The 15,965-nt window shown below is 40.2% G+C and overlaps 2 protein-coding genes across 8 annotated transcripts in view; one reads left to right on the top strand and one right to left on the bottom strand.

Moving 5' to 3' along the window:
- Nucleotides 1-1,307: 1,307 nt before the first annotated feature.
- On the bottom strand, nucleotides 1,308-8,899 carry LOC111262953 (protein HEXIM1). 6 transcript variants are annotated; one of them, XR_015312072.1, is made up of 5 exons: nucleotides 8,811-8,899; nucleotides 6,005-6,494; nucleotides 4,889-5,102; nucleotides 2,391-2,826; nucleotides 1,308-2,057 (listed from the first exon to the last, which is right to left on the bottom strand). XR_015312072.1 is itself a non-coding variant. In XM_022837598.2 (4 exons), exons 2-4 carry the CDS (start codon nucleotides 6,184-6,186, stop codon nucleotides 2,476-2,478), a joined length of 747 nt encoding a protein of 248 aa, XP_022693333.1. In that variant the 5' UTR covers nucleotides 6,187-6,494; nucleotides 8,811-8,899; the 3' UTR covers nucleotides 1,308-2,475. The 6 variants fall into 6 exon arrangements, 4 of the variants coding, with proteins under 4 accessions (XP_022693333.1, XP_022693364.1, XP_022693355.1 ...); XR_002681952.2 differs by having other exon boundaries at nucleotides 2,359-2,826; XM_022837598.2 differs by having other exon boundaries at nucleotides 1,308-2,826.
- A 61-nt stretch (nucleotides 8,900-8,960) lies between these two features.
- LOC111262933 (cAMP-dependent protein kinase catalytic subunit) overlaps nucleotides 8,961-15,965 on the top strand; it is an 11,149-nt gene continuing 4,144 nt past the window's right edge. The window contains exons 1-2 of one of the 2 annotated variants that reach the window (XR_015312070.1): nucleotides 8,961-9,342; nucleotides 10,278-10,403. Coding sequence is in view for 1 of the 2 variants with exons in the window: in XM_086969344.1 (XP_086825470.1) it covers nucleotides 9,204-9,216; nucleotides 10,278-10,403 (139 nt within the window). In the remaining variant the exon portion in view is untranslated. The remainder of the gene's footprint in view (nucleotides 9,343-10,277; nucleotides 10,404-15,965) is intronic. The other variant, XM_086969344.1, reaches the window with a different exon arrangement.

The raw sequence follows: 15,965 nt of genomic DNA on the forward strand, positions 1-15,965 counted from the left end.
TAGACGGATGAATTATCAATTCTTAGTTCTGTATCTGAAAACGTGTGGGCAAATGCTTACAGTAAAAGTATTTAGAGTGAACTAGCATTGTCTCGCAGAACAAAATGGGATAAACAGTTAACAGATTAACCAATTTTTACGATTATATAATATAACCGTAGGCTCTTCTCTTATGTTCATATCCACGCAGATAACTTGCTTATAATTTTTCAACAATAGTACTCATTAGTATTATTATGCTATTAAAGCTTGAAGGCGCATACGTTCTGATTGTACTGTCTATGTATTAATTGAAAAAAGAATACTATGAAGTTCGTTTACACATTGTTTGATTTTGCTTCATGAATTTCTGAACAATAGTAAATGAAAAACTCGCCTTGTAAAAGTTCTCGCGTAAACCGGTTGAATTTACTTCAGTAGTGATGTGTTCAGAAAGAAAAATATCCTGTAGTGTTGAATCTTAATGCTCAGCGGTCAATTTTTGCTCCTCGAAGGCCACAGCGCTCCGAAAATTCATGGAAGAATAGTGAAGACACCAGGCAAAATGGCCTTCCGCAAAAGCATAGTATCTGAATGATACGAACGTTCCAAGAACAAAGATTGGACTGTTGAAAGCCGGCGAGGAAATAATCAGATGCCGGGGTTCGAAGGAAAATAATGCATTGGCGCAATAGAAAAGGTTTTTCATGAAAGCAAAGCTTGGTTCTTACAATCATGTAAGGAGAAACAAGAAAGTGGTGTTACTCTAAGGACAATTTGATGTCAGTATCGAATAGGTTCGGATGTAAAATGATGCTAGTACTTGCAATGAATCTGCATGTTTATCTCGAGTACCTAAACTTGCGGATCATTGACATGACAATCGAAATCATGTAATCCGGTTATAAGATGACCACAGCGCCATGCCTCAGGTACTTCATGAATTAGAAGTGGAGTATATAACTTCAACTCCCTTCTATCTGAGCTAAGTCTGTGCGATTACGAGGCTTTGCATACCCTAAAAAGAATAACTGGTGGGCAAGCATATCCCACTCTTGACGTACTTCTAGAGGTCATAGATAAATTATGTATGCGAGACACGAATATAAGGTAGATGGCTGTCCAGAAACTACCAGAGCGTTTAAGCAACTGAGTCTCGAAGTCATGTCGAGGGATCCATTTATGACATCCTCCTGAGTAGGCTGACAAGATAATCAGCTACAAAATATGCTGCATTTGTGAGCTCAATGTATATAACATCAACGCGATAAATTTATAGCTGTATAATCTGGTAAAGCATTTACCTTTAAAAATAGAATACTCATATGTTCGTCAAATATACAATAATTAAAAATAACAAAGGATTTATTGATCACAATAATTTTCATCACAGAAGCGTATGCTGTCCCTTTGTTCCTTCGTTCAGGTTGTCCTCGTTGGCTTTCCGTTTTGCTTTGTCTCGTTCATGTTGCATTGTCGGCATCTGTGGTGTAACGCCTTACATCGGACATGGTCTTCGTCATTTTTTCTTTTTCGATTCTGCATACATCAGTTGTAAGTTTTTTTTTCTATGTTTCAGACATCAACCAGACGTGCTGAACCAATCAGACGTGAACGGCCCAAATCTGCATTTTAGACCGTTAAATGGCGTCTCCTACACGAGACTTGAATGATTAATGTATATGCAAAATGAATATATACATAGATTTTTCGGTCACGTAGTCATCGTGATTCTACTCTATCCCATCCAATATATTCATTTATAAATTTTGCAGCATTTGCTTAGTAATGGCAACATTGACGCGTATTTTCGTCGTTCATTATACCGAATCAACAAGCGCTTAGTCAAGACAGTCACATCGATCAATTATTCTGCCGGTTCGGCAAACGGTCAATCGATCAATTAACTTTGTCAGTCAATCGAACAACTCAGTCAGTCAGACAAATCGCTAGTAATTCTCCATCGGATCAGCTCTGAGATCTGACAACAACGAACGTGCCTAGGCGTTCAATTCGTCGATGTTTCACATGTATGCGTCCAGCACAGGTCCTCACTGTAGTCGTGGCATTCTCTAGATCTAAATGTATGGTTGCAGGCAGCACATGAGATTATATACGACATTCTTTTCTGCTTTGTATTACTATACGTACTATATATTTATGTAAACTCTGAAAAGCTTGGCACTTGGATTTTGATGTTCGTTACAAAGGGTCGGTAGCATATATATTGTTAATTAGTTCACGCCTAGCTTCTTATATGATAACGAGTAAGTTGCAACGGCGAATCCTCGATGCTCATTAACCACTTGAACAAAATAGAAATTCGTACAAGAATCACATAAGATATTTGTTATCATGATCAAAATATTGTGTCCTTACTGCTATTGCTGTTACAATGCTGTGCTGCTTGCCTTCATCGGTTTTCTATTATCCCAGAGCCGAAATCCGCTTAACAGTTTTCTCGTTGGTATGTATACATCTTTAAAAATGTCCATCTCAAATAGTTTGCTGCCTGAGATGATCGTTTTCTTGGATTAGTCGACGATTTTCTGCTTGTAGCTTTGAGATCTCCTGCTGGAAGACAGTGATCTTAGCAATATCTTCCTCTGTTGCCTGCACCTCCATAGGTTGATCGCTTTCTTCAGCCTTCTTAACGGCTTTTAATTCCTCTTCGAGCTCATCGATTCGCGCTTCAAGTAACAGGTATTCGTGCACGAGCTCCGGTTTGCTCATCGCGTGAAGTCGCTCCGAGGCCACGGAGTCATATTCGGCGCTAAATTGCGCCTGCAAATACTCCTCGTCATCCTCATATGATGAGGATTGGTAGTCTTCGCCGTAAGAATCCATCTGTATATGTAATGACACCAAGAGAAATCAGAAACTATGACTGTGGTTCGAATAAAGAGATTCGATCAAGGAAGTAATGACCTAACGTTCATACAATTTCTGCCCATATAGGCTAACACTTACGTAAGCGCACGTAAGGACAAGCAAGTAATAATCCTATATCTGTAATCTATGTATGCTACGCCGGCTACCAAATTGCTCCGACCATAATGCACAATTTCTCTCGTACAGCTAGCACCATATGAATATTAAAAATTAAGTAAATTAAGAATTACTTTTTAAAAGTTTAATTCACATTTTATTCAATTCAACAATACTATAATGAGTACATTAGTGGTAATTTACTTGTTCACAAAATTTTCTAAACTTCAACGTACGTCTAGTCTCTATCTGCGGCTTACCAACATACTGCAAAATGAATCGAATTTATCCTGCAACTTTGACAATGCATATACGTTTTTTATCTCTTTTGTTCAATTTTAGTAATTTGACAATCGTACAAATCGCTGCTGTGTTTTCCAGAAACGTCTGTTTTGCGCCTTCTATAGTATAATTATGGTAAATTTTTCCATACTTTAGTTTTCTTTCAGTTATTTAGCTTTTAGTGCTTCCGATAAACTTCCCACATTTACCCTTTATCTTTGCACCACACATGTACCTTTGTGGAACATGCTTGTTTCGGTGACTGAAAACTGCGTGTAGGTAGCCTTTGACCACTCGAAATACCATCAGCAATGGCAGTATCACAGCAGCATTCGAGCAACACCAAACACCTTTTGTAAACTTGTAGATCCTGTTTAGTTGATTGGAGCACCATCGTCATCGTTATCGAAGCAGAAGCCAAGCAGACGATGGCAGCAGTGACGCGCACGCAGCCTGTTGAAGTCAACCAGCTTCCGTTTGCGTTGCAAACCCCACCGCAGCAGATGTACCGATTGTTAGTAGTGCGCATGCAACCACAACGGTGGTCACCAAACCAGTCAAGCGGGCTTGGCGCCGATTCACGCATCATTCCCACATATCTTAATACATTCCCGTATTTTCCCGTGTGTCACGACAAACAAGCGACCGCCTGATCCAGTTGAATATGCTGTTAGCCATATGTACGTATCAACATATCAGCTTAGATCTACCTAACTGAATGTCTATTACATAGACACGCGCCAATAAACAGGACACGTAACCAAATGGGACACTACACGGATTGGTTATATGCCATCGATGTACTGATTATCTAAGCTTTCTAAACAGTATATGAGGCCAGGGGGTTACAGTGAGCAACAATATGGGATGGACACTGACTCAAATGCAGTCACAAGATCTTTAAAGATATTCCATAGCACGAAAATACAGCGTATTTTCGTATGTTTACAATTGACCGCGTGCCAACCTAAGCGGTTAAAGAATTCGATTCCTACTCACTTCCACTCGAATTCTGTTCAGCTGATTAGAAATTCTGTACACATTTGAGAGCATGCTGAAGTTCGCACTGGGTCTGCTTAGTCTTTGTCATAGATCATCCTGTGCACTTTGTCGGCCTTCCACTAACAACCTGGTGCTTTTAGCTGTCGTATACTATACTAGTTATCAACACTTCCTCGAGCCATCCCTTTCCTAAGTCTCTTACCCTTACCCCTTCTAAACGCACATGGGATGTTACTACCCTTCTAATTTGTCTTCCATCCCACTCATGGTTCTACGATTTGACACAATGTGCAGTCTTTCTGCTCACAATCGTCCTTACTCCGTTATTATGGTATAAAGCTCTATTGATCGTTATTTACGTGCCTAATTTTTATTTAGTAGCTACTATAGGTAGTAGCACAGTTTTATTACCCTCCTTTGGTAGTTCTCGCTTTCCTTTCTTGCATCCACCTTATCGACTTTCCCCTTTATTGTTTTCGCTCCACAATGACACGCAATAGAGAAATAGAAATCAACCGTTATCTGTCTTTCGGAAGTATTTTTACCTAATCTATATTAATACAACAAAAAAGGGCGTTGAAAGAGTGTGCGTTATTAAAAGTTATACGGCCTACGGCCAATGTTTGTGCTAACTTACCGAGTTAAAGCTGTCACCTCTCCGACGGTGATGGCGATGTTGTCGGGGCTGCGTTAGTTGTTTCTCGTCCAGTTCGGCCTTGTGCTCCTCCATGAGGAACTGAGTCGTGTTGTAAGGCGCGACTGGTTGACCCAGTGACTGTCGTCGAACGGCTGCGCGCCGTCGACGGGCCTCCTCGCGGCGTTCCGCCCACGAGCTGGCTGATGAGTTTGACCTAAACAACGACATCAACAAGGATACCAAACAAAAACAACAACAGTGGTATGATTATAGCAGCGTTATCACGTGTTCAAGTAGCTTGGAATATGGTCACATTTTCTTATACCTAGCTCTCACTACTGCTTAAGTCAATAATAAACAAAGGCTGCTGTAAAACAAAAGGACTAGAAAATTCAAAATAATATCCAGAACATAAGAAAATAAATAAAAAATATTTTTATAATTTTCTAAGGGACCTGCGATAGTTCCTGCAATGTGGAGAGCTATAACTTGCAGCACTGCTTCTAATTATAACGCTGAGAAGTCAATTAAGACTTCTCCGCATTATGATTGCAAAAATACAATGGATAGGTTTACCCTAAATGTACTGTTATTCCTTCTAAAATACATTTGGAATCTCTACATATAGTTTATTCCATTATTGAAGTTGGTAGGATGGTCGTTCGTCGAAGACAACGGAAACATCAATGCTTTAGAGACTGATCTATGCACAAGCCAGCTCGCACTGACATCGACAGTGATGTATTGATTACAGAGGTCTCTCTACTAAGACTTTGAAATTTAAAAAATTGCCGATAAAGCACTGCATGCACGAGATTTGAATTCACTTTAATTAAGCAGACGCCTCCATTTTGATCACTTAGCGCATGCATAAGTTGATTGGATTTAGTCTTCAGCTAAGTTAATCTACCAGACTTATAAAAATAAAGGCAACCCTTAAGGGTCCCAGCATGACTGGACACGATTGTACCATCACTGCAACAAAATTAGAGCACTCAGTAATGGAAATCAGCTGAACAGATCAGCTGATAGTAAGCAAAGAACAGCTGATTTGAATAACTTCAACTAACGTCATGCACTATGGAGACTAAACTGTACATCAGTAGTATTATGTACCTTTTGAAAAAGTTAACTCTCTTCCGTCGTCGAAAAAACTTTTTCTTGCCATTAAGAATGGATTCTCGGTGTTCTATTAGAACTCCGCTTCCGCTTTGAACGTCGGCTTCCGGTACAGCAACAGCCATTTTTAAACCATCGTGTGGCGCGCTCTCTGCCTGCATCGGACTGTCGCCCTCCATGTCGCAAATGAAGCCCGTCGACTTCCCGAAGTTCTCCAAATCGTTGCACTGTTGCTAAACCGGTAACAATTAGCAATGCTTGCTAATGGTCAAGTAACTGTAGTTCGTAACAGGGCACACATAGGGCTGGCCCTGACCTCCAGTTTGAGTTTGCTTCTGCTGCTTGTTGCTAAGCCTAGTATCCGTCCCACTCGAGTCGAACACGGACCCCAGAGACACCAACATCCAAACATCTAACAAACGAATGCGCACTTCTCTCTCCTGGCTAGTGCTTTTACCCGGGGCCGCGTCACCAACAGCAGCGCCACCTATAATTTAGGTCCCAAGGGTGGAAATTTACCTCATTTACGCTCGACATTCACACTGTATAACATCGCTGCTTTCGACAAATATTCATACGGAGACTATTTTAATGGATCTTAAGCTTATTCTAAGCTTAAGTGTCAAAAAGTGATTAAAAATAATCCGTCCAAAAACAGGTTACAAGCAAGCAGGTAAAATACAACGTTTATCATATGACCATGCATAGATCACGCAAAAAATCATGTTTATTCTGTTCATTTGTGTTGAATTTGTTAAATAAGATCAAAATTTTGTATATAAAATATATAGAATATACTTAATAAGCAGATTTAGACTAATTTGATGTCGACGCATGTCATCAACCCGTCTACTTGCCATCGAATAAAAGCTTACTGATAACCTTATTCCGACATCGAAAATATTCTGCGTAAGGCGCGCAACAAGAGACTACGCCCGTTTGGTGATTTTCGTCGTTGATTGTTATAGTCGTGTTTGTATCTCAGTATGTGGATAACTGTCAAGGCTCCACCTCAAACAATTCAACGTGTTGCTGCCACCCGTGCATCCGGAAAGTCATAACAGTTCGGGTTGAAGCTTGTTCCATTTTTCCCGCAGGGTGATCGTTCAGTCGGCAGCAACTCCTGACACGTAGCGTGCACATGGTCTAATTTTCGATGAAGTATGGCATTTTTAATCAACTGTGATTTTGGAAATCTTCAGATCAGCTCTGAGTACAATTAGCCGGAGGGGATTTGTGGTAAAATTCAGATTTTATTGAACATTATTGGCTCCAGGCCAGTCGTATATAGTGTCAGATTACTAACAAAGCGAAAGGGTCGCAGAACATACGCATGCCATTTCCGTTAGTTGGCACGCGAAAAGTTTGGCCTTTACGGACGAGCGCGCGAGAAAGGCGGCCGTATTTGAATAAATTGATATGGAGCGTATTATTCTCTGTGTTTCCCTACGAAGAGGTTTGCGCCGCCGAAGGGCAGCGCCATTCACGAGAAGATTCATTATAGCCATCATAGCAGATATTACAGTTGGTTCACATTAGTTGATCAACTCAGGAGTTGAATTATGTCTCAATGTGTCTTACACTGATAGACCCAACGATAATCTATTTCTAAACTAAATGTGTGATCTAGTACATTTCACCATGCTCTTTATATTGTTTGTTGTAATATTAAATACTTGTATATACCACGTACAGCTGTTTTTCGATTTCCAATCCACTTTGTTTCTATATTATATTTAAGCTAATGAATACTTCATAAGAAATAATTAGGGTCCTAGATCGAAATGTTATCGGCTAGTATTATCTAATTAGCACCGATTGCGGAATGAAATTTGTTGATGAAATACTAATAAACGAATACCTTGAATTGATGTTGACTTCCTACAGAAATCTATCTAAGAAGCATATATTTTTTTTATAAATAATAATACTGTTTATATAATTAATAAATCAATAGTAGGCAATGTATATAACCATTGCGCAGAGACTTACAACGAAATTCTATTTTACGTCGCCGTTTCTCTCTTATATTCTATACTATTAATATTGTGTTAGGTATAAACGGGACAGTTCCACCTTTCGTTGTAAATACACGCGTCTATCTGTTGTCGTTCGTTTTTCATAAAAAAGAAAAAACACTTTACCAATCCACTAATTGCAACACTAACGAGGGTCGTCGGGGGAGCGACCGGAGATGCACGGTCGACTTTATTTTAGATCTATCTGAATCTAAACGTTATGGGTTCTTTATCATCGTGTCTGTGTATACACGAAGCTGTTTGCACATCTGTTTGTGCCTCTGGGCGGTAAAACCATGGTAGGAAAAACACTAAAAACAGCCGTAGGATCCAGTGCTAGGCTCAGCCGTAGCAATTAGCTTCGCTCGAGCTAATATATAACTAGGCCACCTAGTACCTCGCAGGTATGTAATACATATTAACACATTAAGTTCTGTTCGGCAGATTGCAGAAAGATATGTAGGGTCTGATCTTGACAAATCTTTATTGTTTAACGTGTTTATGCATCCGTGGCGGGTCATCGAAGCTCTCTGATCAGTCCGTTGCTTAAATAGAATTAGATAATAGTTGCTTTTGCTCTATTTATCGTCGGTTAATGTTATAGCACGCAGCTAGGATTTATAAATACCGAGAGGAAAAGAGGCCAACGGCTAATGTTATTATAACATGAACCTAGGATATATAAATACCGAGAGGAAAAGAGGCCAACGAAAACGGAAAGTTTTGACTTATCTAGAAGCTTCTTATCTGTATAATAAAAAATAAAGCATAATAATTTTGCTGACCTGGGCATACAATAGCCAAGTCGCTCCTCGACGTAATCGTATCAAAGGGCTCACTGCTGTTGCACTTGATTCCCTTTCCGAATCGGGTGTTCAAGTCGACGAGCAGACGACGGCAACGAGAGAAAGGGGACGGTGGTCGTTTCCGGCAGTCAACGGTCTTTCTCATCAAAACAAAATACATATCGCCTAAAAATAAAACTACGACAATGTGTTTTCAAGTTTACCAGGCAATTACGTTATCCACTGCGCTCTCACGGGGGCAAGGCGGCTGAAACTTGGCAAAGTTTTGAGTTGCAGTTCGTGTAGCCGTTCCTGAGGTATTCTCATGGTACGCTTAACAAGGAAAGCGCGCACGCTGATGCACTTTTAACGTGATCAAACTTCGCGCAGGTGATGCCGGCCTCAGGTAGGACAGTGTCCTCACTTTTCGTTCTTCGGAATGAACGAACTTGAAATGATTAAGCCCTCTTATAGTTTGCATTCATGCTGGTGTGCTGGTAACATTGCGCATGGTACGCTTCTTCTGAACATGGTAGGTTTTATAAACATAATGTGTGTACAGTTACTTTCGCTTTGGTAAAATACATTCCTAGAAAGTGCCGGAGGCGGGCACCTGATAACCGATTATTCAATGGCAGACACGACAGCCGTGAGCTTTGTTGTAATTACACGAGCGGGACTTGGTACTCATAGTCCAATAATATACGGGGCATTGAACTAAAATAGACCGAGACAAAATCAAACCTCCCGTGAGTTTTCTGAAATGAGGAGAAATAGTTATTTCGTCTTAAAGTATTCAGAACAAACGTAAAAATACCGCGCTTTCAGATCCGAAAAATAATATTAAAATTGCAATCGACATGTTTGTATTCATCCATGATCAGGTAATCCCAACTGAAATTAAATCTAAATTAACGAAAATTGACAGAGACCTTGATTGAACACAGGGGAAGCGGGAGAGTGATAAGAAGAACGACCTGACAATTAACTAAATTGAACAATTGTACAAACGACCTGAAAATTAATTAAATTGAACAATTGTACAAACGACCTGATAATTAATTAAATTGAACAATTGTACAAAAGTGCGTTCTTAAATTATCGGTGGCTTACGGCTTGTAGAGTTTATTAAAATGCAACATTGCAAACCTAATATAAAAAAAAGATAGTTTGATGCTATCGGGCTTTGTTGCAACATATTATTAGCCTCTAGAGAGATTCGATCCGAAAACACAGATACAAAAAGAGACATCTATTTTGAAAAATACAGGTACTTTATAGTGATGATATATATTACACGGAATAATAAATTCCGGCCAGGACTCATGACACTTGGTGTTAGGTTGTTAGTTTTTAACGTTTCACAATAATAATATTTGTGCGTGATAGCAGACAATTTCCTTATTGAAACGTTGATTGAAAAACACGTATTAGTCAGGTTTTCGTTGGCTTTAATTTGAATTTCAGAGATGGCTAAGCCTAGAAAAGCAAAGCAGTGCTTGCCCCAGGCAGGAGGGGGAGGAGGCCAAAGTAAACGAAGACCGGCCTCATCTTCGCAGCTGCTCGAAGATTCGCACGATCGGATAGAAAAAGGTTTGAAAAAGACAGAACAATCCTCCTACAAGAACAGGGTTGTTACCTGCCTCGCACTGCTCTGTGGGGCTCTCAACTCCTACAACGGTTACACGCTGTTTGAGAACGATCGTTATTTTAGCCATCTGTCAAATTTGGAAAGGGAGATGACGTTCCGTACTGAAATGGGTCTCTACTATTCATACTACAAGACAGTTGTAAATGCTCCAAACTTGCCTACGGGCATAGCAAAACTTGTGGTTAACAACGTGACTGAATATCCGTCAAATATCAACACACTAAAACGTTTCAATCTGTATCCTGAGCTCGTTATCGGGCTTGGGTATAGGATATTTAGCAAGCTCGCCGCATATCTTGGGGTCCAAACAAAAAACTGTTGGATGATCGATCGCAAAGAGCTCCCAGCGGTGGAAAGTTGCACCGGTCTTGGTGATTTAGCTATTTACTATGTCGTATCGGTGTATGCGTGGAATGCAGTAACCGGCATCGCTCTCGTCGGCTTGGCATATGTGGTAAGTGGGTCAGTGCTGGGTGCCATCCTCACTTCAGTTGTGTACTTTTGCAATTACAACGAGTCCACCCGTATTCAGTGGACTCCACCACTGCGTGAAAGTTTCGCATATCCATTTCTGCTCTTTCATATGTTTCAAACGACGCGTTTATTACGTGCTCCTGTCGGGTTGCTGCCAAGCGTAGCTTACGTTGTCACAACAACCTGTTCTCTATTGTTCTGGCAGTTCTCACAGTTCGCCTTACTTACGGAAATTTGCTCACTTTTTGCCGTGTACAGCATTCACAGCCGAATTCACTGGAGTCAACTGCAATATATCGCGGCCATGCATTTTTGTTCGGTGTTCATAGCCTATATTATGCTCTTCACGAATGATATGCTCCTTACGTCAATGTACACGGCAACTGTGACTGCTACAATCATAGTCGTCAATGCTCGTCTACTGAACACGTTTAAAAAGCCTGTGCTAAAGACACTACTTCAATTGCTTTTGTTAGCGGTAACTGCTGTCGGCATCAAACTTTTCCTCTGGTTCGTGCTTCGGGTGACGGACGATAGCCATATCTGGAATATTTTACTGGCAAAACTGACCGACTACAGAGACTTTCACACAATGCTATACACGTGTGCGCCGGAATTCGATTTTCTCAAGGTCGATTATTTCAAATCTCTCTGGCCGACCCTTCTTGTGCCATTAGCAGTAGCCCTAACCTTAGTTTGCACTCAGGTATTTCGACGGCAGCAGTTGCCACCTGAACTCCTTTTAAACCTCTACCAATGTCTGGCATTCTTGGCAATGGCTTTCATGGTTATGAGACTCAAAATGTTCTTGACTCCTCACCTTTGTATACTTGCATCACTGGCAGTACCCCCTCGATTTCTTTCAAATAAATTCCCACTTCGGTCGGTCGTCGTGGCAGCTCTTGTGGGCATCATCGTTTTGCCTGGCTGGAACAGACTGGTAAGCATCCACTCGCATAAGGGCGAATATTCTAACCCAAACCTTGAAGAGCTGCTTATTTTCATTGACGATTATGCCGAACCTACAGATAGCTTTGCAGGTCCAATGCCGTTGATGGCAAACATTTTGTTGTCTACGGGTCGCCCCATCGTCAATCACCCGCATTATGAAGATTCTAGGCTTCGAGCAAAGACGGAACGAATTTATACGCTATTATCTCGCAAGACGCTACGTGAAGTGTACGACCATCTCAAGAAATTAAAGGTTTGCTATATTGTATTGAGTCGGGCGTGGTGCCATGGAAAGATGCGAACAGGGTGTGCACTCGTCGACATATGGGACGAACTCGATCCGCTGAACAAGTTTAAGCCGCAAGTGTGCGACCGACTAGCGAGCGACGACACAGAAGGACTTTTTCAAATTATTTTCCATAACGAAGAATACACAATGCTAAGACTAAAGTAAATAACTACTAGCACATATATATATATATATGGACCGTCTCTATGCAAACACACCTGTAATGATCGGTAAAGCGCTCAACGACTTTCCAAGACTACCAGATTCCAGCCGCTGCTCTGCCAATTGCATATTTTTCTTAAAAGAACTGATAGCAGGTAGATCGAAATAACGGTATAAGACCGGGAATTTAACAGCTCGCATAAAACACATGGTGATGCAATGACCTGACATGTTACGAAAATGTGCCCCTTCTAAAGTCTGTGTTTCACTTGTTATGATAATAAAATCACAGTATTTTTTTACCTCACACACCTGAATAATCTAATGGCGAACAGTTATACGCGCGTATTCGAAACACGAACCAGAAGTGTTGTAAAAATCGTGGAAGTCCAACACACTTTATCTTCTTGCAGCTAGTGAAATTGAAATTTTCTTGTATGTTCTCAATTCAGTACGAGTCAGTAACGGAATAACGTACGTTATTTGTATAGTTATTATATATAATTACAAATTAATAGCAAAAACGAAAAGCCAGCACTTGAGACGGAATTATGAATTACTAATTATTATCATAAACCTGTACGATTTGCCGATAACCATTTGAAGTTGTGATATTTGGTCAACGTGGAAATTTTGTACTCAACTTAGTTTGTGTTGTATATGTAATACTATGTTCATACACATAATAGTCATCAAATGCCAAATACATTGTATCATAAACGAGGTTGCTGATAAGGCGACATTTGTTAGAAAACTATCAAAGTGGGATCATTTATGTGCGCTAGGGATACGCGCGTTGGCAAAGCTATATGCACATTACTTCTCCATTAGGTAAAGACGTTCTCGATTGCAGTAGTTATTTTTTGTTAGATTTTAGCAGTAGTTTCGTCTGTTCGTCAGACGTAACGACGTACTGTTTTATTTCTCCTACGGTAAACCCCTATAAACTCCTACGGTACTTTATTGTTCGTATGTTTAACCGCCTGCGTCGAAGTGGGGAATATAATAAGGTACGGGCTTCTTATTGTCCAGTCCGATGCTGTTTAGGTAAGATCATCTTATTTTTTTTTATAGGGGATAGGTTGTCAGTCGCTAAAAAAAGTTTAGAGCGTAGTGGAAGTGTCCGCGGGATTTTAGTACCCTTGGAATAAAAAAACTGAAGTGCGTCTCCTTGCGTGTTGTCACTTTATCGTCAAACCCGACCTGGCGGTTTAATTCTCACCACACATGGAAAGTGAATATTAACGCGCTTCCTTTTGCCCGTGTTTGAATTACATTCCGGAATAGTTTCTATGTCACCAATCGCTATAGGAATATGTTAAGTGATTAGGGAAATTGATTGGGGCAACTTCCCCATGTAATCGCCCAACTGGCCTAAGAACAAACAGGGATTCGAACAGACTGTTTCTTAGATGATGTGGCAAGTTGGATCATCCCGTTTAAGCCAATGATTGTTCGAGTCCAACGCTCTCGTTTCGGTCCACAAAAAGGCTTGCAACATGTAGCTTGTTTGTAACACAGAGCTATCGCTACACGTTCCATCGTCATTTTTAAAAAAAAAAAGAAAAGACGAATGACAGCGTCGCCTAACGAGCCGCACCATTTATTGTAACTGAAGTGGTTACTCCACACTCAATCTTGGATTCGCTAAAACACAACTGGAAGTTAATTTTAGTAGGATGTTTGACTATTATGTAAACGATAGTTATGAATCTTAATTGTGGAGTCAACTGTATTCTATAAGGCTAAAGATGTGGCTCCTGTTACAGATCGAGTCGATAAGCCGAATCGGCGAGCATTAGCTCATGCTGAAATGGTTGGATTAGCGGTATCCACCCTGCTCCGTAGTGCAGTGCTTTGTTTCTCCATCTTTTCTAGCCTCACTTCATCTGCGAGTTACTCAATTTCAATTTGAATTTTTTTCTATCAATCGCCGCCCGCAATGCTCCTTGCAGCGACGAAAAGCGTCATCATATCCAGTGCAATATTTTTTGGCACTTTATTCGGTTCCGCATTTTAGTAGTAGGTTTTAACAAAAATATTAAACGCAGTTCGACGTGTAGCTTTCCATTATAATAAAACGCACCTCTGCTGTCTTTATCGCCTTTTAGAGTGCTAGCCCCTGGTTGTTTACAAACACAGAGGAGAAGGACGAAATCCTCCGGACATCATCAGCGCACCCTATAGATTTTTCAACTGGCACTTTCTAAATACACGGATAGTCAACAAGTGTCTGTCTATTATGAGAACCTAATGTCCGTTCAGTAGTAAAAGACAGTCCCTCTTGCCTTTGAAAAACGGTTTCTAACCCAAATAGCGCAATTTATTTCATATAAAATGGCTGCTCTCTTTTGTTCCCCTTAATATCTAGTCAATTCAGTGGTGATAGATAGATAGATCTCTCTCTATTTATATATATATATATATATATATATATATATATATAGAGAGAGAGAGAGAGAGAGAGAGAGAGAGAATACAGGAATCGACACAATTTAGCTACTTTTTATATAGATATGTTGTTGGTGCTGTCTATCGTCGCAGTCTTAAGCCAGGAATTACTTACATGTATATTTCTTTCTTCAAGTTGACTACTGTGGTTTTCAGTTTGATTACCACATTGTATAATGAATTATCTTCTCCCTGCCTGAATAGCCATAAATGGATAGTAGATAACTCTAAATTCCATAGATTTACGTAAGGTCGGAAGACTTCCGGTGTATCTTGCTTCTTTGATCACTGCCAATTTGTCAGCTGACATTCAGAAGCCATTAAGCTTTAGGTCCAGAACGAAATTATATTCCGATTGGTTTTCCCATAATGAATACTCTTATTTTAATTGCTTTATTATTGGTAGCCTAAAAGGAGAAAAAAGGCTTCCTGTTTCTCTTTCCGGGAATCCATAGGTTCTAATAGAGCTTCGCTTTTATAGTCCATATATCCACATATACCCGTTATGTGACCTTTTTTCTACAGAAAATCCATATCGCGGTTTTGAAGCGGCAAAAATAACTGCCCAAGTTAACGTCTTTGGCCGCAGCAATGCCATAGCCCTTTTCCAAGCCGGTAAACTTTACCTTCGTTTAATTAGTAATTCTTAGTCGACTTTTCTGAATCCTACGGTTCCCCAATTGAACCGAAAAAGAAGTCTACTTTTCAACGCAGTTTACGTTAATCGTTGAAATCGAATTTTGATGCAGTGGTTACAGCGGCAATCAGCGTTTAAAGTTGTGATGCTTGTAGGGGTATTTCATTGGGCCCTTTAAACCTTGTAGGAATAGGAAATTACATATGTATATATACTTGAAGATTTTGGATTAGTTTAGTACATATATTTACTACTATTTGCTACACTATGGCTTGTCAGAACACTAGCCGGTCTGCGCATTTAAGCGATCTCCTTGTATCTTGTTCTCTGCCGTTTGAGTAGTGGTAGTCACCCATAAAAGTACTAAGTGGCTATTGGCACACGCAACTCGTTCTTGCATTCTGGTTCTCATTACCGAACATCCATGTAGTAAGAAATTTATTGTCTCAAGTTCTTTTTTCGTCGGTCTCAGTGTTGTTCGGTGCAAAACTTCCCTGGGAAACCTGAGAAATATGTCCGAACAATTTAAATTGTACGCCC

The sequence above is a fragment of the Varroa jacobsoni genome, unplaced genomic scaffold (assembly GCF_002532875.2).
Source record: "Varroa jacobsoni isolate VJ856 unplaced genomic scaffold, vjacob_1.0 scaffold_74, whole genome shotgun sequence".
NCBI lineage: Eukaryota > Metazoa > Arthropoda > Arachnida > Mesostigmata > Varroidae > Varroa > Varroa jacobsoni.